Source organism: Gobius niger (genome assembly GCF_951799975.1).
Source record: "Gobius niger genome assembly, chromosome: 15".
Taxonomy (NCBI): Eukaryota; Metazoa; Chordata; class Actinopteri; order Gobiiformes; family Gobiidae; genus Gobius; species Gobius niger.
Window position 1 is genome coordinate 19,430,202 of NC_136866.1, and position 26,310 is coordinate 19,456,511.

Below are 26,310 nucleotides of genomic sequence, written 5' to 3' on the forward strand. Positions count from 1 at the left end.
GTATCCACCTGAACCATGTCTATTCAGAAATGAAAGAAAGGGCGTTTTTCATTTGATCTTTTATTATAAAAACCATGTGGGATTAGTTCAGTCTGGCCAACTTCGATTCCAGGTGTGTGTGGAGTAGGGCTGGGTACCGTTACAACGATAAGGTGGAACCTAAACTTTTTTTTCTGGTATATTGTTTAACGGTACACAGCCCTAGTGTGGAGTGCCAGAGTTTTGTCAGCCTTAATCACACAATGGAGATTTGTGTCACCCTAATGACCATAATGACATTTATACTCTTGTTTTCTTCTACCTCTTGGATGAAATGCTACGCCGTGCAGCCCGAGGTGTAAACAAAATAGCAAAAAAAAAAAAAAAGGGCAGACAGAGTATGAGCCTCCACCCGCGTCTGTTCGACCAACGCCTCAATAAGCCAAGTCCAGCAGTCGGGGTCACTTGCTCATCTCGCGCTCCACCTCCTTGTACACGTCCTCTTGGATTTGGCTGGTGTCGTACTCCTTCATCATGTCGTACTGGAGCCACGGCTGGGCCCACTTCTGCGCGTGCTCCAGCTTCTCCGGGCTCAGGATCTGCTCAAAGGCGATGCCCTGGACGTCGTACTTGGGCCGCTCCCAGCGCTTGGACCACGGCTTGGGACGCATCTTCACCTTCATCTGGGAACGGGAGGGAGAAACAATGAAAACCGAGCGATCGTTGAGTAGTTCCACACATTGATTATCACTGGATTCAAAAATGACCCTCTTGGCAAACGTGTTAAATACATAGGTTTCAAGGTTAAGTTCCCAGCAATGCAACAGCCATGCTTTTTTTCATTCTGGGCTTAAACAAGCATTCCATCAAACAGAAGAATGAGGGGAAGCTTTAATATTCCAAACCAAATTGGACACAACGAGCAACTTCAGAGCCAAGAAAAGTGTAGTAAAGTGTGTAATTTCCACTAAAATCACAGCTGAATGTGTTTTAGACCAGAATATTTCTACACTCCCTGACCCCTGTATGTGCCCCAGGATTAAACATTGAAATGAAATATTGGTTTATGCAAAACAATTGGCTCATTATTTGATCCGGGGCCATTTTTCTCCTTTGTGAGATCAATAAAGGTTTATCTTATCTTATCTTTTGGTGCGTGTAGATGCTATACGCACGTTGAATGTTATTGTTGACTGTCGGAGATCCCGCACATGCGCACTACGCTGGAGTGCAAAAGGCTCACCTCCTCAATCCTCCACAATCAACACAGCCCACTCAAAACAGTCGCCTCACAGACCACCTAACATCTTTGTGCCGAGGATCACGAGCTACTGCACTAATCGGAGTCAGACTGCTGCAAGCGAAAAGCTCATTTCATCCGTGCCATATACTACAGACACAACGTCATTAAAAAAAGTCTAAGCTTAAACTATAGTCTAAAGTTACTTTTAATACTTAAGTCAACATTTTCGCCTAAACCAGTTTAACAATTACATTTAGGCTATTAATTTATCATATCATCATCAGCACTTAAATATCATTCAAATCACCAAAGTTCACCAAATTGGGACAAAATGACCTGTTGTACATTTAGAAAGTGCTCGGTTCAAAAGTCTGATGTGACAGGACCGTCCTCTCTTGAACCGCATGATGGGAACATCTACTGCGAGACTTTAGCAGACACGACTAGGCACTTGATGCTAGTAACTTTTTTGTGTCTGTGCATGTGGAGTAGGTTTGTATTTTCCTACCTCTAATAACATGAAGTGAGTCATGGCACGGTCGCTGATTCAGTCTCCTAATCACAGCTGTTGCTTTCTACATGTTAAATCTGATCTTACTCAATGAAATGTTACGCTCCTTCCTTCGTTTGTTGGTGTCGCCTACAGGGGCGTGTGTGTTCACTACATTGATTTGATTATATTTAGCCATATTTAGCACGATCTATTGACCAAAGTTTTTAGCTAATTTATCATGGAGTATGAAGGCCTGTGCTTTCCTTTTGCCCTCCAGTCGGCACCACGGCTCAGTATCACATGTTCGTGACGTCACTCGTCAACATGCGTATAAACTGAGTAAATGCTGTTTACAGTGGTCCCTCAATATAACGCGGTTCACCTTTCGCAGATTTATTTTTAGCACAATTTTGCATCTTTTACAGTGTATGAACGCCATACGCACATTGTGTTCAGCGTTATACTTGGCTAGTCACAGAGTGAGCCTCTCGCTGCAGAGAGGATCTCTGTATTGTCAGCGCACACACCACACACCGCAGAGTCACAGCAGCACAAGCCGGGCATGAGCCGGTCCGACTCCACGTTTTCTTTCTCTGAACTTTTCCGCGGAAATAAACACGGCTAGCATGTGGCGCTCGCCTCAGCTAAACACTCGCCTTCTGAATCCTGAAACTTTGGTCGTAACTACGATTGTCTTAGTCTGAACAATCGCACAGCGGAGACAAGAGCAGCTCACGATGTTTCCATCCACACGTCTGTAAAGTGACAGTGACACCAGGCATGAGGGAGAACCCGTGTGAACGAGTGAGAAAAGTATCTAAAGTGTGAGGTGAGGGGTTTTACAGCCTTTTAACATAAATAATAATTGTAAAAAACAAAGCTGACTACTTCGGCTTTCACCTATTGCGGGTTATTTTTAGAACATATCCCCCGCGATAAACGAGGGACCACTGTATTAGGTAAATTGATGAAGATGGTTTCTGTTGATGTCAGCAGTTTGCTGACCTTGTTGACCGGGATGTCCCCTATGGGTGGGAACGGGACAGGCTTCATGTCGAAGTCCACAGTGCTATACTCAGGCAGAGCGTCCCTCAGGTACAACAGGTTCTCGTCCGGCCTCTTCTCCAGCTTCAGCACCTGGATCTGCTGGATCCGAGGGCTGTACAGCTCATAGCAGATCTCCACTCCTGCAACAACAAAAAAGTGACAAAAACATGACAGAAAAGTGATGAGAACACAACACTTCCAAAATGTGACAAAAACACGGCAAAAGAGTGACAAAAATGTGAGGAAAAAGTGACAAAGAAGTCTTAGCTTTCAAATGAGGCGTTACACTGGCCTATAGTCTAAGTTCCAGTTGAGAAGCTTTAGATTTGGGTAAAGCTGAACTGGAGAATATGCGCTCAGTTAAGGGGTTAAACTTGCTATAGCCTGACAACAGTATGCGAAGTAGCCTATACTGCAATAATACATGTATTTTCTATTATTGGCTTTAGGTCAGACAGCAGGTGATTCATTGAATTTTCACGCAGTGGCAAATATTGAGATTTATGAGTTTTAACAGTTCACATCTTAGTGGAAAAAAAAACCCTACAACTTTGCCTTCAGGATGATTATTTTAAGATGTTTTGTTGCTAGCGAGCCGGAGATTTCCTGGGAATAACATGGCGGCGCACCGGCCGGTTTCCCACGCTTATTCATTCACAAACATTGACACATTTACAAACTGTTTGTAGCACGAAAGGCAATGACGCTGTAATCCAAATATGGTCATTGTCTTTGTGGGAGACAGCAGCGGCTAAAGACCCAAACCCTGCGCTTAGGAGCATTCTCTCCAAATGAGGTCTTCATTGAACTCTATTCTTGCAACGTCTCCACTTTAGTAGAGCCGACAGTCTGAAGATTTTATATTTTTTCAATATCCAATTCCTGTCTGATTAATTAAGCTTTGAACTGCAAAAAACAAGACATTTGAATTTTCACTGATTTTTTATTTTACACAATAGCTTATTCAAAAACTAGAGAAGATCCCAAATCCCCTCGGAAAAACAATCTTCGTAACTAATATATCAGCAAAAGAAAACTATATATTAAAACCTGACTCTATTATTATTCAGAAAACATTTATTCCTAATATTTATATCAGTAAATGACATTTCCCCCCCCAATGCCCTGCAGCGTCTCGCCTTAACTTTCAGTAGGTTTTCTATGTTAATCTATCAGGTTTTGGCAAGTGTAATCAAAAACGACTTTAACTATAAGACACAGGGGCCAAAGCAGTTGAATGTCAATAACAATATAATTGCTTTGTGGGCATTTATTTATCAATGTTTTCTTGTCTACTTCCAGGCTGGAAAGAGTAAAATGATGCAAATGAGCTGAAGGGAGAGCGCTCTGATTGGCTGGACTCTGAGCCGCCAAACGCTTAACATGTTTGCATTTCTGCAAGTTAGCAAGCTAGCTAGCTGTGGTTTTACATCAATCCTTTGTTTGCCATTAAGGACATTTGCTATTGATCGATTGATTGATTAATTAATGTGGTAGTTTTTGGGCTTAGACAATAGAGGTCGACCGATATGTTTTTTTTATAAGGCTGATGTCGATTATTTGGGATTTTTATTGGCCAATGCAGATTTGCACAGCCGATCATTTTGACTGATTTTTCCAAATGTCTGGTTTATGTAAAAACATAAATACTTGGCCGCTCCAGCAGTGGTCGTTTTATTTTATTACTTAAGGTGATTCAATCATAGTTTCTGTCCCAGCCTCGATCAGTTGCCATTAGCATTAGCATACTGTTGCTAGCCGCAGCGATCTAAAATACAATTGCAGAGGTTAAAACTAACTCAGCTATTGAATTCACCAGGTTCAGTGATTCAAACTAACATTAGTGAAACTTGTGTTTAAGAACATTTCTCTGTTCCCCTGAGGCCTAGGGAGTTGTTGGAAGACTCGTTTTAAAGTTTCGATCAGCTTCGGTCTTGGAAATATCGGCTTTTCTCAGTGCTAGATCTGCCAATAGCCGATTGTAAAATCCCCAAATATCAGTGGACCTCTGTTCGCTAAGGACACTCATGCTGCTGATACTATTAAAATGAATGTAAAAGGCTTTTGTGACAGTGACGTCATGAATGGCGCCTGACCTTGGCCATCGATGATGTTTCTGAGGATGAAGGTCGCTCCTAGACCCTTGCCTCCTCGCTGAATACAGATCCCAACAAAGCGGTTCACTTTCCCGCTGGCGTTGGGGTCGGCCATGGTCACCGCCAGAATACTCCCTGAAGAACGGCAACAAAGAATAGATATGAGACAAAAACTCAAACTGCATAAAGCACAGTGACTTAAAAATGTCTTTTTCCTCACCGGCGTAAAACTCAGGGATGTCCAGCACTTTCCTCCGGCGGATCATGTCTTTCCGCTCCATGGAGAACTTCTGTGGGTTGGTTCTCTGTCGGGGAGGGATGAACTCCGGGCTCAAATGCCTGGAGAGGACCAAAGAAGCAGGAATGCAGCTGTTATTTTTCAGCCCTCCCCCAGTGACTTCTAAAAAAAAAAAAGTGATGCATTTTCCTGCATTCTGGTGCATTGTAAACAATAGCTGGTCATTTTGCTGTTGTGAAAGAATATATTTTACTTAGTGCAAATGAAAGTAGGGTCCAAACAGCTGACGTGTCGTCTTCAAGGTTGTTTTTCAATAAGCCAATTATAAGTGAAAATTATCAGTAAAAACTCACATTTTGCCAAGCTCAATAAATCAGGAAGGGAATTTAAAAAATCCCTCTGAAAAAAACTTCAAAAAATGTTTTGTGCCCAAGCCAGAGTCTGTAGGAGTGGCTGAAGTGGAGATGAACAAAAACCTGATTTCGGAGAAAACCGGCCCTAAAGTTTTGTGACAAAGGAAATTGTCATATTTGGATTATAGTGTGATCTCGAGCTCATTTGTGAATGAAAAAGCAAATGAGGGCGGGGACGCGGCTTTTGCAGCGCAATGTCCTGGTTACTTCCCGGATATCTCCAGCTCCCTCACGACAAAACGTCATAAAATAAGTATCGTACAGGATAAGTTTTGTCATTTTTTTATTCTCCGACATAAAAACTGATGGGAGAAAATCCCCACATTTACCACTGCCTGAAAAACCTATATTTCACCTCTCGCCTTAAAGCAGTATTAAGTAACTCTTGTCCCTAGAGGCCATAAGCGCAACTGCAAGTGTCGTAGCAAGTTACAATTTTTTTAACTTATTAATTGTCTTGGAGAGTAAATACTATGCTGACAGAAAAGGCGAAGGGAGAGAGGGATATTGTACATTCAATTATACAATGGAAATACTTTTTTTTAACTCAAACTTGGCTGTAAATACTGTTTAAAGTGACGTTAGCCCGCAGTTAGCTTTGCCCATTAGCATGTTAGCTTCTTCTTCGTGATTCTAGTGATCTAGTGTGTATTGGTGGCTCCGGCCCGGTGGCTGCATGGTTTTCTGGCCAGAGACACCAGGGGGAGACGAAAGACCCTCCAATCATCCCATAAACACTTGTATTACCCCCACAGGGACTACGGAAAGGATTTATTAAGGTAAACACATTACTTAGTACTGCTTTAACAGTACATTTGGGTATTTTATCCATTCTTATTCTTCGTCCTTTTATTGCATCATCGTTTGAACCGAGCTCTGTGAAAGTGAGTCTTGATTTGATCTGCTTTATGACTTTCATAGAAATACCCTGTAACCTTGGCTTCCCCTGCTACACAGAGATCATGTTTCTGATAACTGCCACATTCCAGAGGTATAAACGGCCATACTTGCGCAGAGATGTGACAGCTGACATCTTGTCGATGATGACAGGTTTGGACGGAGGGATGAATTTGCCGGGTTTGTCGCCATCACTGCTGGGAGCGAGGCGGCACGCGGACGTGGACAGTAACCCTGGAAACAAAACATCAATTATTAGCAGATAACATTAGGCCAAAGCATGTAATAATATAGTATATGTGAAGATGCCATTCCTAATTTGAAAGCTAAGAACCTCCAGAGTTCAGTCGCTGAGCTGGAGGTAAAGAACAGTCCCTTTATGTTCATTTCAGAACTGGTTTTAGCTGGAACAGTCACTTGGATGACAGGCATGACGACGCAAACATAGATGCATGACACACTGTCATGGCTTAAGGTGCAGAGATTTGCAGCTTCTTCTATATTTGATCAGAAATATAATTACAACTAATATGCCAAATGCACTTCACCAAGAGCTCCATTTAAGTTTGGATGACCATCATTATGAAACATGCCACAAAGTGCAGCTTTAAACTGTCCAAAGTGAGAACAAACAGTGGAAACAGTACGGTAGTATACAAAGCCAAGTCTGACTGCAACACAATGTGTGAGGTTATGTCATGTGCTTATATTCAATAGCATACTAGGTCCTTTTATGAGTGTGTGGGGGGTGTGCCTGTGACTGGGGGGGTAATCGTGTTTTAATTGTGAAAACTGGTGTAAAAAGTGTTTTGAGAGCAGTGTGCTGGATTGATTCCAGGAAGAGTAGCTGTTACAGCTAATGAAGATCAAAACAAGTACAAATACTGTTTGTATTTGTGTTTATTTTGATGATTTAAAGAAGCACTGAATAAGTATATTGTTCATTTATCCAATATTTGGAGCGGTTGATTAATTCATCTTTTTACTCCATAGAGGTTTATCTTCAGGCAGAGAATGTTTCAGTTTATTCTAAACCTAGTGATGTAAAGCCACACACAGGTGTTTATCTCTGATCTTTTAGCGCTACTTCGTGAGAGCTGACTTTGTTCAGTCCTGTTAATGACACATAGATTTAAGGACATGCTTTAGACCTAATCTTAATTCAAGTCCTTTGATTGAAGCACTGGGGTTGGTTCAGTCACGTTACAGTAAACAAAGTGATTCATTATGACATTTCACTGTCTGTCACAAACCACTGGCCTCCCTGATAAACCGTAATAACGGTTGTAATAACGGCGGTAAACTTACGTTGATTCTGCAGAAGATGAATCCGTAATAATCTTATAGAACTGACACATTTGTCGAGGCTCCTGGCGCAGGCCGCCATGTCTGACCTTCCTCTGTCACGTGGGACAGAATACGGCTGCCGTGAAGGACATACATCTCCCACGCGCCCCTTTTAGCCTGTAATGACGACAGATGTCCACAAGATGGCGGCAGAGGTTAGTGCAGCTCCGACAGAAGGAAGGCTAATGCTACATCTTTATCTGCTACATTTTTACCTGCTTCAGGACAGTTTAAAGCAGTGTTAATTTCGTCGACTAAAATATTGAGTCTTAATTTTAGTCAAAGTGATATTTTTGACGACTAAAATTGGACTAAAACTAAATAAAATGTTTCTCATGAGACTAAAACTATGACTAAAATGTCCAGATATTTTAGTTGACTAAAATAAGACTAAATAAAAATGAAAAGGAGAGACTAAAATCATCCAAACTTCTATTGACCGTCTGAAAGAGCCTCAAATCATTTAAAATCACTGCCAAAGGATCAGCTCTGAGCTGTGTTCATGTGGAGCAGCTCCATGAAGCAGAGGAACAAGATTAAATATGATTATAATGAATATTATAAATGCAAAGTCGACTAAATTAGTCTTAAATTTAGTCGACTAAATTAACATGCAATTTTAGTCGATTAAAACTAGACTAAAATTGAAAAGTTTTTTTTGACTAAATCTCGACTAAAATTAAACTACATTTTAGTCAAAAGACTAAAACTAAAACTAAAATAAAATATGCTGTCAAAATTAACACTGGTTTAAAGATTCCATTTTTAGCCCGTTCAAGGCAGGTGACAAAGTCACTAAGGCAGGTCACACACTTTTTTAATTCACCAGACTTCAAAGAAGATATTTACAAATAAAATACAAAAGCTAGTGTGAAATATCTAAATTAATAATGTCTACATTGTTATGTTTTCAGCCAGTGAGAGCAAACATGTGTCCATCCTTGTGTGCCAAGACCAGAGGTAGGTGAAGAAGCCAATATATTTACTCAAGTAAGTGTAAAAAGTAATGATCCAAATAATGTAAAAGTAAAAAAAAGTACTTGGAGAGAATGTTACTTGAGAGTAACGGTTTGGGCGGTAATGTCGGATTTATTTTCAATGACCCCGTAAATTGTGTGAAACAAAACAAAATCATGTGAATATCATGATATTTACAAAGAAAATTCCAAGAAAAAACAAATAATTCTCAAGAACAAGGAGCACGAGACGATCTTCATCTATTTTACAAATCAAAGTGAAGCGTTTTCTGCATAAATATTTACTCACAGTGGAAAAAGTAACAATTATTTTTACTCACGTGCGAAACAGATACTTATTATTTTACTCAAGTAGAAGTAAAAAGTACTGTATGATAAAACTATTCTAAAAAGTACAATTTCCCCAAAAGTAAATACACAGTGTTGGGCAAGTTACTTTAAAATGTGATATGTTCTATATTAGTAGTTACAGCTTTAAAGGGACAGGCCACTGAAATGATAGAGCCGCATGTGTCTCATTTCAGTGGTATCGCCCTTATAGGAGCAGACGACAGTTTTTACATACTGACATATGTTCTTACCTGAGCTTAGACGAGTTGATCCGTACCTGTCTGGTCTTTGTGCCCGTGGAAGAGCTTGGTCGCTTCTAACTTCACCCTGTTTGGAGCCTATAGGAATATACTGGGAGTCCAAATGCTAACAACATCTTTGGTCGTTTTGCGTGACTGAGGGCACACACAGAGACATTGTACTTTGTAGAGTTAGCTACACACAACTGCAGATCTTATTCACCAGTGTCCAACTTGATTTGGTGTGTTGTTCATACATTTAATCTGTTAAAGGGACTATATGGAGTTTAAAAATGTAAAAACTAAGTATTTTCCTCCCCCTACATGTTCCAGCCATGTCCTGATGTGTAGAATGAGCCCAGACCTGTTCACCACAACTGTCTCTAAAATCCTGCACTGTCATGGATTTATGGATTTTTAAAGAAATAACCAGTTTGCTCACTCCAGCCACCAGGGGGCAGCTTAAATTAAAGCAGTACTAAGTAACGTGTTTACCTTAATAAATCCTTTTCATAGTCCCTGTGGGGGTAATACAAGTGTTTATGGGATGATTGGAGGGTCTTTCATCTCCCCCTGGTGTCTCTGACCAGAAAACCATGTTTGCAACTTGACTGCCACCGGTGCGGAGAAAGCAATACACACTAATGGAATCACGAAGAAGAAGCTAACATGCTAACGGGCAAAGCTAACTGCGGGCTAACGTCACTTTAAACAGTATTTACAGCAAGGTTTGAGTGAAAAAAAATATTTCTATTGTATAATTGGATGCACAGTAACCCTCTCTCCCTTCGCCTTTCCTGTCGGCGTAGTATTTACTCTCCAAGACAATTAATAAGTTAAAAAATCGTAACTTGCTACTACACCTGCAGTTGCGCTCATGGCCTCTAGGGGGAAGAGTTACTTAGTACTCCTTTAGAAAAGGGAAAGAATTCCACACGTGCCCACAATACTGACATAATAAGAGATCAGGATATAAACAGCATATTATAGGCACGTGGTAAATGGTCAGTCGTGCCCAGGGCGGCTGTGGCTACAATAGTAACTTGCTAGTGAATAATGACTTTATGTAGCATTTTGATAAACATGTTAGATGATAGAACATGATACATGATAGACACTTGTAACTCGAGTAATAGAATTGTAATAACTAATTTATTACCATATTTTGTGTAAGTAATATGTTATATTTCTTAGTTAGGCTACTGAAAATGATAAGATATTTTCGTAACTCGTTACTTTTGTAATACGTTACCCCCCACACTGTCACGGTCACACCCGCCTCTGGCCATGGTCCATTCTGTCTCGCACTCTGCAATACTCTTTCTAGCCTCTAGAGGGTCTTCTTTCCTCCCCCCTCTCTCTCTTCCCTTTTACAACCAAAACACACGCGCACGCAGAGGGGGAGCGCGCACTGCCTGTTGCACTTATCATCAGCCCTCTCCCTCTCCAGAGCTTTTACGCACGGTGCACGGCTGCGGGTCGCCGGAGGAGGATGAGAGAAACCATGGGAAGGCACGTCTCCTCCATGCCGCCGCTTCGGACCTCTTAGCGCGCGCTCTCTCCTGGACTTTCAATGTTACTTACGAAGGATCTCCCAGTACCGCGCACTTCGAGGCTTCAAGGATGTTCTGCTCGGATGGGACAGTCTCAGCCGCTTGTGTTACGCTCGTGTTGGGAATAACGTGGGTCAGCGTGCTCTGCGAGCTCTCCCAAGGCTCCTCGGACTTCTCAGGTTCGTGACTTTGATTTATAACTTCTCCACACTTGGCATCCTTGGAAACGTTTTGAAATGTGTGTGAAAGCGTAGTCATTGCTTGCCTTCCTTGATTTATTTGAATGTTAATCCGTGTTTACACTTGTTTCAGGCTTATTATAGAGCTTGGCTTCTATATGGTTTTGTGTGTGGATAAGCGGTAACAGAGAGCAAAAAGTTGGAATTGTCAGCGTTACGAGCTTGGTCTACGTGATTTGACAGTTTTGCCAAAGTTGCGTTCGGTAAATCGTTTCAAAATGAAACCTTAACCGATAATATCCTGCCGAAGTCTTTGAACTGTATCGCTGCTGCGTATACCCCAACTACTCCGTGCATTATTTACGTACTTTTACGCCAGTTACTAACACTATGTTTTGAGTTTGAGCAAGTGCGCCGCTTACGCACACGCCATTTCTACAAGCACTACTTCGACCAACTCCTTGAAAAACAAAGTAGTAGGGAGTGAGGGACTCCTGGCTCGCAGCGTGCATGGCCCGTGCCTGCAGCGTGTTGCGGCATGCACAGCCCGCTTCAAGTGCCTTCGCTTCCTTGAGGGGATCACTCACACATTTCGTGCGGAAAAAAAGAAGAAAACAAAAAAAACAAACGCAGCTGTAAGAAAGACTCCGGTGTCATTTATGACGACATATTTTATTCGTAATGTTCACGTGCGCTTTAAAGGCCCCTCGGTTGTTATCGGCGTGCCATGGGAGCTGCGCTTTACAATAGAAATGAATGGAGATAGCGGAGTTAATGTGTTACAAGGTGGGGGCATTGTCTAACGCGGTTCCCTATAGATTTACGACTCTTTTTTTTTATGGTTTGCTAAATGCATCATGGCTCACTCTTGGTATGCAACACTGCGCCATTATAACAGCGGTCAATCCTGGTTCATCCTGGTGATTTTGATAATAAATTCCACCTCCATAATGCTACAATCAAAGTGTCCCAGAAATGTGCATGTAGATGAAAATTCAACCCTCTGATTTTAGCTTCGTTTTGTTGATTAGTTTAGAATGTGAATTTCATCAATAGCTACAGATCATTACCAAAAAAAAAAGTTATCAGAAGTATAGACGCATCATTTCACATTGGACATCTGATCATGGACCACGCAACACTTTTTTGCCACCAATGTGAAAAGATAGAGCAGTGTGTGTCTCATTTCAGTGGTATCGCCCTTAAAGGAACAGGCCACCGTTTTTCCATACTGACATTTGTTCTTACCTGAGCTTAGATGAGTTGATCCGTACCTGTCTGGTCTTTGTGCCCGTGGAAGCGCTTGGTCGCTTCTAACTTCACCCCGTTTGGAGCTATAGGAATATACTGGGAGAGGCCAAATGCTAACAACATCTTTGGCTGTTTTGCATGACTGAGGGCACACACAAAGACCAGACAGGTACGCATCAACTCGTCTAAGATCAGGAAAGAACATATCACAGTATGGAAAAAGTGTGGCCTGTTCCTTTAAACCTTCCATTATGGATCAAACCCCAGACAAGTCAATTTTCAACAGTTTGTCATTGAGAAAATAGTGATGGGATTTACGGCTCTTTACTGGGAGCCCAGTCTTCGGGATTCGTTCATTTGAAAGAGCCGTTCAGGAATACTGGCTTTTTGAATATAGATGTTGAATAACACCAGCCAGACAACTCTCGAAATCTAAGACACGATCGATAAAAGGCATTGTTTTATTTAAATAATCTAAATTACAACGGGACTGATATTTACGCTTTGAGTGAGTTGAAGAGTGAGTTTGAACCGTTCACCTTGGTCGGTCATAAACGTCACATCATTCATTTTTAACATATGGCCAGTTCGGGTGTCACTGCTGCTCACACATTACACCGAAAACGACCAAGTTTCATCCCTTTCAAACAGCATTTATGAAGAGAAACACTGACAGGAAGGGGAAATGGTTCATCGTGATCTATTCACCCCCCACAAACACCATAAAGGTTCTTGTCAAATGCAAGTGTGTTACATCCAAAATTAGCTCAATCTGACAACATTGCGACGGATTAAGAACAAGACACTGATAAAAATGACTGGCACATGCAATGATATATGTATCAATCTAAGTGTTACAACATGTTATGACACTATGACTGTAGCTGACACGTTGGCTGATGTTGGCTGTCATTCTCATGGTTTTGTCGCTCTTCTGACGGCATCGATACCTGCTGGGCTGAGGTTTAGTTATTTCTCTTTTCTTTGAGATGAACTAATACTAATGATGATGGGTGATGGTGTGGTGTCGACCCTGTTTAGTCCATGTACTGTCTTGTTCCGAACATCATTCCTGTTATACACCTGTTTTAGTCCTGCTTTCTAGTCCTGCTTCACTCATAGAATGAAGAAGAAACTTTATTGGAATAGCACCTTTCAGAGACCAAATACGAACAAAAGCGATCAGAGCCTGAATCAAAGCGTCTGCTGCGTAACACGACCTTCCTATAACTCCTTCCCGTGCGTTGCATCAGTTGTTGATGGAGGCTTTGTTTACTGTGCTGTAAAGCGGCCCCCGGAGCTCTGCCCCGGTGTTAAGCGCTCTCTAATGGGACTAATGGATGGAAACGAGCGCGTTGACACTTGGGGGAGAGGTGCTGAAGCCAGGCCTGTGTCTGTGTCGAGGGGACTGCTGCCAGTTTATATACACACACATCTTCTCTTGTTTTGTAGTATTTAACTTGGTGCCAGTGTGTCGCTCCGGGGTCCACCGGCTCCTATTCTCTGTTCTCCGGGGCTACAGCCCGGAATCATCATTGTAGAAATGACTTTAGTGCAAAATCCATAGTTTGTTATTTTGCCTTTCCCGCAGACAGCTTTGTAGCGTGTGGATGTACGTGGAGAGATGGTCAGCCATGGACATGTGCACATGGATAGTAGTAAAATGAGCAAACACTGTGATTTCCTCAAAAAACAAAGCATTTATTTTACAAACAAGATAAAATGCCAGGAAATGTGTGAAAGATGGGGAATGATTTGGGGGTTGTGTTCACGAGTGAGGGACGGATGGAGCGTGAGATCGACTGATCGGTCAGCAGTGATGCGGTCGCTGTATCGGACTGTTGTGGTGAAGAGGGAGCTGAGTCGGGGCAAAGCTCTCGATTTACCGATTGATCTACATTCCCACTCTCACCTATGGTCATGAGATTTGGGTAATGACCGAAAGGACAAGATCGCGAATACAAGTGGCCGAAATGAGTTTCCTTCGCAGGGTGGCAGGGCGCTACCCAGGAGGAGCTCGGAGAAGAGTCGCTGTTTTTTTCCCCCCAAATATTCGGTGATGATGTCAAACACATCTTTATCACTATCTCACACACTTGTAGGACAGAAAATATATTAAAACAATATTGATCTTAAACAGCTGAAACCAATTATCCAGTAGTTTCACTTTATGGTCCTCCTCTGAGTCTGAGTGAACTAAATGAATAATTCTCCCACCCTCCTCCACTTGCTCCCCTTCGCTGTGCAGCTCTATCCATAAAGAGAAAACAAATACACTGCCTGAGCCGGCTGAGTGGACTCCTCAGGCTGGAGAGAAAAGGGTCAGAGGAGAATTCTTTTGAGGAAAAAAACATACCTGAGCTCACACACATTCCTCATGTGAGACACAGGGGACATGGAGGGACAGGACAGAGACGAGAGAGGGACCAGGGAGGACATCTGACACTTACAAAAGTGCTTATGTGAGTTGCATCTAGTGGTCAATTTGGAGATTTTTGGCTCTACTCCGTGACGTTAATTTGATGAGGTTTTGCCTTTTCTTCTGAAATCACTACAGTATTTCCCCCATTAGTTCTCATCGTCCTACACAGTGCTACGTGATAATAAAGTTGTCCCTCCCTTTGTTAAGATTCCTTATTCCTGCCTGATTTACTGAGCTTTGGTAACGTAGATGCAGATGTGTTCCAGCTGTAGCATTGGCATAAGTTGGAGTAACATTAAGACTGTATTGATAAGCCTGTTGTTCAGCTGTAGCTCAGTGTGCACACACGCTGTAATTACCCTCCTGGGCCTGTCTGTGTGCAGAGGACGAGCCGGGTGTATGGAGGAGGATGATAATAACAGGGAGAGTCTGAGCTTCACATCAAACATCAAACTGACATTATCCTGCCACTGTCAACAAGTGATACAAACACAACACTGTACACATTGTCCTTATCCAAACCACACACTGAGATCCAGCAAAGTTGACCTGGCCATTTCCATTTCGATTCACTGTCCAGCCCGCCTCGAGTACCCACAGCTGGGTTAGTGTCAGGCCACTCATGCATTTGAGAAGGGCTACGTACTGTAACATTTAAATCAACATACCTTATATAGTCTAAAATGTGTCTAATTTGTTTACAATTCGTTAGGTGACAAAACTCATGCAAAATAGTATTTTTCAAAGTCACAAATGCAAAAAGTTTAATACTGTATTTTTAAAATAGAGTGTTGACCTTGACCCACTGGACACAAGCTGAAAGGCAGAAAACAGGCTGTGGCTGTAGTTCATTATTATTTTATTTATAAGTTTCCCTTTAGGCTCAGTCCCAGAGCTACAGTCAAATCTAACCAACAGCCTGTGATTACCAAAACACTTGAGACTTAATTTTAATTAATTTAAAAGCCTAATTTGTATTTTAACTCCCACATATTAAGTAATTATATGTGCTAAATGAAAATAAATAAGCTCCAAATAGAGTAAATGTGTAATAAAAAGTCCATCCATCCATCCATCCATTTTCTTCCGCTTTATCCGGGGCCGGGTCGCGGGGGCAGCAGTCTCAGCAGAGATGCCCAAACTTCCCGATCCACGCACACCTCCTCCAGCTGTTCTGGGGGGACCCCGAGGCGACACCAGGCCAGCTCGGAGACATAGTCCAATCAGCGTGCCCTGGGCCTTCCACGAGGCCTTGTCCCACTAGGACATGCCTGGAACACCTCCCGCCGGAGGCGACCAGGAGACATCCGGAACAGATGCCCTAGCCACCTCAGCTGGCTCCTTTCGACGTGAAGGAGCAGCGAATAAAAGAATAAAAAGTGTAATAAAAAATAAATATAGGCCTAGGCTAGTTAGACTATACTGTAGCCTCTATGTAACCTTTTTTCCTTCTTTTTAAGTACCGATAAGAGTACCCTTAAAGGGACTATAAGGAGTTTAAAAATCTTAAAACTATGTTCCAGCCATGTCCTAATGTGTAGAATGAGCTCAGACAACTGCCTGTAAAATCCTGGACTGTCATTCAAAAAGGTGTTAATTCGGGTCCGAAGTGCCGTCATGCACAAGCTTAATATAGAAGCTGCTGTTACGCATCAGACCTGAGGTGGCAGTAGCGAGCATAAAATGACTAACTTGCATCTTGCCCCTTTAAAGAAGTTGATCGATAAGGTGTATCAAGAAGAGCAGTGGTATCGATAAATCCTTAACGAGACCCACCCCTATTCATTATTGTCATACAGTCAAGGACAAAATTCTTATATTTAAACTGAAGCATGTGCTACCCAGAGCCACCACAACGTGATATCCAAACAAATGGAGGCGAATGTGCATAAATCCCAAATATAACTTGAGAAAACCAAACCGACAAAACGACAAGATGCAGATGGATGAAGTGCATATTTTGCTTCTAATTTTGGGCAGATGTTGCTGGTTGCTCTTTGTAAATAAGATAGCATTTATTTATGTGTTTAATATCAATGGGACATGGCCTTCTGTGCCCAGGCCGGCCGTGGTGGGAGCGCTCCATTGTGCTGCATGTCTGAGGAGTGCGTGAGGGGTCATGTGAGGTCGGCCCATAGTTAGTGTCACTTTGGGGAGGCGCAGGGCACATCCATCTCCTCCATTGTTCCCTCTGTCCAAACCCCCCTCGCTCACGGTTAGGAACAGACAGGAGCAGAGAAAGGACATGTTTGGACACTTTCTGCTCCCATTCAACTTCAAAGCGGAGACAAACGCTCCGCTCAAGCATCCAGCCGCAATCACTCTGACAGTTGTGTGGCACGGGGGGACTGGTGTAATGCTTTAGTATTTGGGGAAACTCGAGAACGGCTTGAGTTGCAGTGTTGTCCTGTCTGTCTAGCTTGATTTGAGAGTCTTCTTCACTTCATCATCTGATCAAAATAGGGAATCCAGCTGGTTTCTAAGCCCCGGCCCTTTCCCGAGGAGGGGTTCAGGTCAGCCACAGCACCACCTATAGGTCTTATTAACCCGAAGACAGTTTCACTCAGTGACCTCACCATTATTCTGAGTCTGGGTCAAAGCAAAAGGTCGTGCTCGGAGGAGACCCTGTCCAGATGACGACTTTAAAAGCTTCCACGAAAAGTTGGCTGCAAATATAACAATTACCTTTACCTATTAGAGGTCGACCAATATGGGTTTTCTAAGGCCGATTTTGGGGGATTTTTATCGACCGATGCCGATTTGCACGGCCGACATTTTTGAAAGATATTTTTCCAAATGTCTGGTCTATAATCCTGAAAAAATCCTGACTTGGCCACTCCAGCATTAGCCAACTTTAACCATAGTTTCTGTCCCGTCTTTGATTAGTTTCCATTAGCATTAGCATGCTACCATTAGCATTACCATATACCGAAAACTACAATTGCGGAGATTAGAACAAACTCAGCGATTGGATTCTCCAGGTTCAGTGCTTCAAAAGCATGCAGCATGTCCATATTGACGGAGGTTTAGTGAAACTAACTTGTAGCTAACCCAATTTTCTCCGTTCCCCTGAGGCCTGGGGAGTTGTGGGAGGACGCGTTTTAAAGCCGTTTCCAATGCAAACCCCCCCCCCAAAAGTCTTTCGGTCCTGAATGAGAATTGAAATGAAAGAGTCAAGGGCTACACGAGACAGAAAAGGTCAGGAACCATTGGCGTAACTTTCCCTGATGGGCCTTCTTCCCCCCATCCCCCGCCCACGCCACACCATTCCACCCGCCCTCGCTCTCACCTGCCGTCTGAGCTCCAGGGCTCGTCCCACCTCCGCTGTGTCTCGGCCCGCTCCAGGTGAGTCCTGTCTAAACACACCAGCCCCTCCCATTTGTTTTGTCTGCGGCGGTGCAGGCAGGCGGCGCGGTCTGCTCGGAACATCAGAGACTCTTTGAATGTGCTTGAATTGGTGAAGGAGATTTGAGATGACATATTTAAAACTACAATTCATACAATACAATAATACAATTCATCCTAATCACCACATATTTCCATCATCCTGGCCCGGTGTGTCATGAACAGCGTTGGGGGTAATGTGTTGGTAGTGCATTTGACTGCTTAGACTTTTGTAAAGTAACACAATGCATTAGTTTTGCTTGACCTAAGAAATGTATTTTTTTATACCCATTAATGTGTCCCAGTAACGGTCATTTCATCCCAGCCTCAGTAGTTCCCTGCTTCCAGTGCGGCCCCAGAGCAGGATCTTGCGCCTGGACAGGTGAGAGTAGAAGCCGCTGTTTAACTTCACAGTACTGGAGGTTTTGGTGAGCGAGTTCACGTCGTAACAGTAGCTGTTGACCTGATTTTGCTTGTAATCGGTGCTTTACATAGTCGGACCATACTCGCCATATTGACGTTTAGTCGGTACAGTTCTGTTTGCACTGCTGTGTGAGACTGGGATATTAGAGTTGGTCTTGTTCATCTCCAGTCTGAGGCTTTGTCTTGGCTTTGCCATGTGTTGACCGTTTTTTTGTCAGTTTTGATTGGCTGGTGCCGATATTTTTGACTGATTTTAAAAATGTCTTGTCTGTAATGATGCTTCTAAATTGTAAAATTGTCAGTGTTGTTTATTCAGGACGTTCATGTTTAGTTGGTACTTTAGAAAATCAGCAGATTCCAAAATGAAAAACGGTCTTGGCCATGTCTGCAGAGGGACTCCCATCAGCCCTGGGTCTCTATAGTCCTATCTGTCCATGGGAGTGGATCTCTCCTTCTGAGGTTCTCCCCAAGGTTTCTCTTTTCTCCCACAGGGTTTTTGAGTTTTTCCTTTTTGTGTGGGAGAGTCCAAGGACAGGACTCGTTACCATCCGCTGCTGACGCTTATGTGGACATTATTGGACATTGTATTTGCCTTGACACTACATTTTGTTTAGACATTGGCAAGGCAAGGCAAATTTATTTATATAGCACATTACATGCACAAGGCAACTCAATGTGCCTCACAGCAACACCATAAACACAATAAAAACATAATAAAACAAATCCATCAATACAAATATATGAAACGATACAAATATGTATGCATGTGTTTAAGCCTGGACTTAAGACAGTCAGGGTTAAGGTCTGTCTCACATCCTTTTCCAGACCTTTTCTGCATGAACCTGAAACACAGCCTCACCGTGTTAAGTCGTGACTCTGGGAACTACCAGGAGACCCCTCCCTGAGGATCTCAAGGCCCGAGGTGGTTCATACCGCTGTAGCATATCAGAGATGTACTTTGGTGTCTGACCATGAAGGGACTTGTAGACAAGCAGAGCTATTTTAAATTCTGTTCTCTGGGACAGGAAGCCAGTGTAGAGACCGAAGCACTGGACTAAACTGGTCGTATTTCCTGGTTCTGGTCAGGACTCGAGCTGCAGCATTTTGAATATGCTGCAGTTGTTTAACTCATCTAGAGAGGCCAATGAACAGGCCGTTACAATAGTCTAACCGACTGGAGACAAATGCATGAATTAGTCTCTCCAAGTCTGGTTTATAAACTAACTACTAAGTTTTTTATTTTAGCATGATGTAATTGATTTAATATGAATGTTAAAATTGAGGTCTGAGTCCATGATTAACCCAAGATTTCTAACTTGATTATTTAGTTCAAGTGAAAGAGCCTCAAGATGACCAATGACAACCTCTCTGTGTTTTTGTGTGCCAAAGACAATGATCTCAGTATTATCTGTATTTAACTGGAGGAAGTTGTGTTGTATCCACACACTCATCTGTTTGATACAATGACACAGTGAATGTACAGGCCCATGTTCACCTACTGTCAGTGAAACATAGATCTGTATGGCCTGCCTAATTGTGATAGGACACATAGTTGCTAGATATTAATTGACCCAATGGAAGCATGTACAGATTGAACAAGGGGGGCCCCATAATCGACCCCTTGCATTGTTTTAAGGTTAGGTGCAGCCATACAACACGACTGATTGATAGAGTCTCTGTCTCTTATGGTTTTGAGATTATAAGCAAAAGTCTGCAACTTAAAATATGTAAAATAGGCTTGGTGTGTACAATGCAGCCTTCGGCCTCAGAAAACATGGTCTTCGCAGGTGAAAGGTCATGCACAATAGAGTTGCATGCAGAAGTAAGACTGAAATGCAATTAGAAGCAACTCCCATGCTCCGTTTCCCCCAGCAGCCGTACGTTTAAGGTGTGGAGTGTAATTTACAGAGGAAGTGAACCTTGGCACATGTGATCCCGATGACAGATTTAACCACTGCGCCACACGCCCTGGAGACTGTAAACACACAAACAAACCGTACGAAACGCTGCTGTCGATGAGAGATGCGTGTTTGCGGCAGGAAACAGTTTTTCATACGCTGCAAGGCGGCCAAACCGATTCAGCTCTGCTCCTTTAATGCATATTGCATTGGACCTTCTGAGAGAGTAACCCAGACTGACATGGAAGCTTAAAGACGCGTGAAAAGCAGACGCAGCCCTCCAGAAACATTTCCAGTCAAGTGGTGGCATATGACGGGTAATAATGGCCCCATTCAAGATGGAGTGTTGACAAAATAGCAGCAGGAGAAAGGGCCAAGGACTGAGGTAACTTTTAGTAATTGGCCGTCTGTCTGCTGCCGGCGAAGTCCAATTAAAGACAGTCATGTGCAGGCATAAATAATGACCTTTCTCTGGGAACTCTGTTTCAGCAACTCACAGTAAGGCGGTCCTCTGGTCGGGCCTCGCTGTGTGGAGCTGTTTAGTCTGTGGCCCTTTCCCAAATCAAAACTCCTTCCTTCTTCTATACTCACTTCCGTTAAGTTAAGTTACTTTATTCATCTCTGTAGAGAAATCTCTGTAGAGAAATTTGTTCTCTGCTTTTGACCCATCCTCAAAGTCACTGGGCTGGCGCTCAGGGACCCATCTCCATGATGTCGAGCCAGGCTGGTGGTCAGAAACACCAGACTGGAGGATTAACCTATTGCACATGTTTTTACCACAGGGTAGCTGCGGGGTCTTAAATCATTAAAAAAGTATTGAATTTGATCATGCCAAATTTAAGGCCTTAAAAGCATTACATTTTAGTGCATGGGTCTTATTTTTTCTTTGATCCTTGTGTTAAAATTAGCTGCATAATATATTTTTGTCATTGTGACAGTACGGTACAGTTGTGTCAGTAGCGACAGGCTGTGCTGCTGTGCTAACGCTCACCGCGTGTGGCGCTTGGACATCAGCACCTAAACCTAACACTCAGCGAAGGAAAAACTCCTTGATAAGAGCATAGATAAGAGTCTGTAAATCAAGACCGCGTTGGAAATGGAGCCAAAAACACACTCTCATGAGTTGGACTAGCAGTGCGGGATGCTAGCGCTAATGAGAGATGGGAGGAATGCAGCGCGAAGAACATGCTTTAGGTATGTTTCTTAAAATACTGTGTTTTGGGTTTTAAGCGAAGACCATCCATCCATCCATTTTCTTCCACTTGTCCGTTGCCGGGTCCTGGGGACAGCTGTTGGAGCTGCCCAAATCACATTGCACCAGCCCGTTTAGTCCTGGTTTAAACCTGCTTCTGTACAGGATATGGTGAGACCTGAAGTCCTAGCTCTTCAGGGTTTAGTCTGAGACAGACTGAAATCATGCCCACTCTTGATAAATTACTTCATCCAACTAATTTGGTCTAAAAAATCTGGAAATGAATTTGTCAAACTGTCCAACTATATCCTTCTGCGTGTACTAACTTACCTAAATTATTTTGAGTAGCAGCTAATTTCATCCCTATTTATATATATTTTTTATTTAACGTGCAATATATTTAATACAATGAGAAGAAAATGTACTTTTTGACCCACGATAGTGACATTAAATTTCACCGTGATGGCATTAAAAAGTTATTAAAAAGTCTTAAATTTCACTAGGCCACAGCTGGAACTACCCTGTACCACTAACCTACACAGACGTGTTATTACCTCTGGAAGGAACCTTTAGAAGTTCCTTCACCAGAGCGTTTGGAGCTGAGGCCTTCAGACAGACTTTCCCTCATCACAAGGACCAGACATGCCCCTTTACCGGGACAGCGCCACCCACTGATGTTACAAGAATCACTAGTTTGACTGATGATACTTTAACTGAAAAATCATTTTCCCTTAAAGGAACAGGCCACTGTTTTTCCATACCGTGATATGTTCTTCTCTGAGCTTAGACGAGTTGATGTGTACCTGTCGGGTCTTTGTGCCCGTGAAAGAGCTTTTGGTCGCTTCTAACTTCACCCCGTTTGGAGCTATAGGAACTGGGGAGGCCAAATGCTAACAACATCTTTGGTCTTTGTGCGTGACTGAGGGCGCGCACAAAGACGGTACGAACATATGTCAGTATGTAAAAACTGTGGCCTGTTCCTTTAAGGCGAGACAAGGCAGGTGAAAGTATTGATTTTTCACTCAGTCGTCGATGTGGAGATTTTTAGTTTTCTCCCTTTACATCTTCTTCTTTGAGGATTTTTGTTTTTATCCAGGCACGTTCCTAAAAATCCTCTAGGAAACCTCGTAAGTTCAGAAGTTAAGTTAAGTTAAGTTAGTTAACTTAACTTAACCAAAAAATAAAATAAAAATAAACGCTAAAAAAAACATAAACTGAAAGCCATAAACTGAAACACCCATGTTTAAATATTTACACAACCGTCTCCAAAAGTAAACTCCCAAATATTGTATTGCTGCTGCTGTGAGGAAAAATGACTATAATCAAAGTGAGAGTGGGAGTCACTTTTTAAACAAAGTCTGTCTGGCTCCTGATACGAGGCTGAAACGCCCAAATTAACCCCAGACGGAGCTCCCCGCGTGGGCTAAAAGCACCGTCTGAGCACCACTCAGTCCAAATCTGGGCTTACAGTCAGCAGAAACAGGCCGTCCTTAATGGGCTAATGGTTATTTTAGGGTGCTTAACCGCAATCCCCGAATCCACCCAATTCTACAGACCCAGTCGGAGTAGGACGTCCCACCCCCATGGTTTAGAGCAGGCAGGTGTGTGTTTGCACTTGCCCCGTCCCGAGATGAGGAGGGGGAGCAGAGACAAAACAGGAGAAACGTGTGAAGAGGATTCTTGAGTGACACTTTGTGGTTTATATTCCAACAATATGTCTATTGGTGAGTTTGAGTACAGTTGCGATGATGATGAAGTGTCCACATGCTGAAGCCTTATTTCCTATTATCTCTTTGATGCCTTTATTTAGTCTTTAGTTTTGTAGGAATGTCACCATGTACATTTTTAGTTTCGGTTATTGTGAGAGAATTATCGACCTAATGAAAAATATGATTGAAGATAGACAAAGTAGTCCGAGGCACATTGACCAGTGTGGTCTACATTAGAGTTTTCCACACTGGTCGAAGCGCATTGGCATCCCACTAGAGAATAAAGTATTGTTATTCAGTCAGTGTGCCTCGGACTGCCTATCTTCACTCATTTTTTCCATCAAGCCATAGCTTAATATCTTTTTATCGTCCTTGAGGAGTACCTGTCTGCACAGTTGTCACATGTCTCTGACCCAGTCAAGTGCTCACGCTCTCTTTTGTATTGTCTGTGTTTTTAATACTTCGAACTTGTAAACAAACAAAAAAGGCTTCAACACTCTTTAACATTTGAAAATACATTTAATAATACAAAGCACTTTACTACTTTCTATTCCTTCTGTTCATTACGATGAAGCAGAGAGGAACGTATTTGCTTTTTGTGTGTGTTCTGGGCCAGTTGTGGCGGCTATTTCTGAACATATGGACAAATGTTATTGGGAATTATGCAATTTGTTTCCTTGACTTGGACATATACAGCAAAGGACCATAGTGGACCATAGTGGACCATAGCGAACCATAGCAGACCACAGCAGACCATCGTGGACCATAGCGAACCATAGCAGACCATAGCGGACCATAGTGGACCATAGCAGACCATAGCGGACCATAGTGGACCATAGTGGACCACAGTGGACCATAGCAAACCATAGTGGACCACAGTGGACCATAGCGGACCAAAGCGTACCACAGTGGACCATAGCAGACAGGAGAACGACAGGACCTGGTATCAGCCCGACACAGACACTTTTTAAATCATTTAAATTTGTCTTGGAATCACAGGGAAACGTTTCAGTGGGTAAATTTACGTCTGTCAAATTAGCGATCGAATAGTTATGTTGTACCATCAGATCACGCATAAAAAAATACTAATAAAGTAAATTTAGATGGCATAGCCTATATGTGCATCAACTTTTCAGCGGTTAAAACAGTCCAAATCAGAGCTTTCTTCGTTGCTTTAAACTACCTATCAATATTGTTTGGTAGCCAAAAGAAATTCCATTACCCATAATGCAACGGGCGACCCGAGATGGGCATTCGTCTTATTACCAGTGGGTTTATGTGCTACCTCGTGTGAGAGATTTCATTGGTAAACCTTGACTTCTAAACCTGTCACAGGTTAATTTATCCTAGCCAAACTTATCCTAGCCAATCGTACTAATTGTAAAACTGGTTAATCTTTGATGTATGAGGCAAATTTCATCAAAGCAAAACTTGGTAAAGAGAAGATGGAAAAGTGATGGGCTGATGATTCTGCTGCTGCGGTGGAGACAGGGGAAAAGACTGGAGAGGACGCGATGTTTGGAGGAAAGAAGGCCGACTCATACCTGTCGGCAAACCTTTCGCACCAGGTACCACTCCATGAACCTTCCACTCTTTGCAGACTGGATGTGCCGTGATAATCCCCGTACCTGTGGGTTGACGTCTTTTTCATCTCTAAGAATGCGAGCGATGCTTTGATGCCCACAGCTCCTCCTTCGTCCCCAATTTGTCTGTCTTTCCCCACGTTTCCTCTGCAGTGATTTACATTCAGCGCATAGGAGCCAACATGTCCACCTTTAGGGCGATATGTCAGAAGATACCGTTGCAGTTTTGTTCATCAGCAAACGGATCAATATCCATTTTTGTTTCATCATTGCTTTTACTTTTCATCAGCATATCTTCCATTATAAGTGCAGTTTAAAATCCCTGGCCTTATTGTTTTAGTCCAGGGTAGATCCCAAATTGCTCATTTGGAAAGGGGCATTAGTTTTTACGGGTGTGATTGTTTCCCCTAAGGCTGGGGAGAGCCAGACTCGGATACACAGACGTGTTGTAGAAGAAAAGGCAGGACTTGTATAATGACTATTCGGAACAAGGAGGCATTGTGTAGCCCCCCAACTGCGTGGCACTGACAGGCTGCATTACCGCATGCTACAGCACCCCGGCCCCCCTTCAGTGTCTCCAGCACTGCTAATCTGCGGCCTATGTGGAGCTCAGGTACAGGGCAAGGACATACTATTGTTTCCAGTCTGTGTTCCATTGGATATGGGCAGTTGTTACAGAAAGGGTTTCATGGAGGCCCGGTGGCACAGGACTCAGCCCTTTCGCCTCAAAGCATGAGCTGAGGGTCTTGGGATCGTTTGGTCCGGTTTCCATGTGCTGTGCTCATCAATGTGCGGCCCGAGGTCCAGATGAGGGTCTCCTAAGCTACATGTACAGTAGGCCAGCCATGAATGAGAGTGTGTTTGCCTGTGTGTGTGTGTGTGTGTGTATGAGTGAGTGGTGGTGGGAGATCGTGCAGATTGACAGCCAGAATTGTTTGCGAGGCAGCTGAGTGGTTATATGTAGTGAACACATTTCCGATACAGAGGGACAAAATGGTCTACAACTACAAACAAAATATAAATGCAGATTTCCCCCAGAGTGTTTTGACCACACAGGAGAGCTGGTCATTCTCCATCTCCCTTCCCTCTCCACACAAAGACTCTAGTCATGTTTATCTCTCTTATCTCCCCAGGCGAAGATAAGCTTTCACGTATACTCCGGCTCTTTCCTGCACATGTTTAAAGTTAGTTGTGCGCTGCAAAGCGAAGGGGATCTCCTGCCTCAATCCCATTGGACACGCCGTGTATACCTGAGGAGTTCGGCTGCTTGTTTTTCCTAGAATGGCCCCAGCAGCAGATAAGCTTGTTAATACCGCAGACAGCTTCCACTGCCCACCCACTAAACTCAAGTATGTTTGAAAAGAAAATGCCTCCCTCCTGCCCGTGCATGCTTGTGTGCTGTCATGCATTTATTCAA

At 42.9% G+C, this 26,310-nt stretch overlaps 2 protein-coding genes across 2 annotated transcripts in view; one reads left to right on the forward strand and one right to left on the reverse strand.

Annotated features, from left to right (window-relative positions):
• Nucleotides 1–345: 345 nt before the first annotated feature.
• On the reverse strand, nt 346–7,803 carry mrpl19 (mitochondrial ribosomal protein L19). Its single transcript, XM_079572830.1, has 6 exons — nt 7,715–7,803; nt 6,517–6,640; nt 5,079–5,197; nt 4,859–4,993; nt 2,721–2,902; nt 346–662 (listed from the first exon to the last, which is right to left on the reverse strand). The coding sequence occupies exons 1-6, from the start codon at nt 7,791–7,793 to the stop codon at nt 441–443; spliced, it is 861 nt and encodes a 286-aa protein (XP_079428956.1). The 5' UTR covers nt 7,794–7,803; the 3' UTR covers nt 346–440.
• Nucleotides 7,804–10,754: 2,951 nt separating this feature from the next.
• Nucleotides 10,755–26,310, forward strand: part of eva1aa (eva-1 homolog A, regulator of programmed cell death a) — a 125,059-nt gene continuing 109,503 nt past the window's right edge. The window contains exon 1 of the mRNA XM_079572764.1: nt 10,755–11,031. Within this exon, the coding sequence (XP_079428890.1) occupies nt 10,923–11,031 (109 nt within the window). The 5' untranslated portion in view covers nt 10,755–10,922. The remainder of the gene's footprint in view (nt 11,032–26,310) is intronic.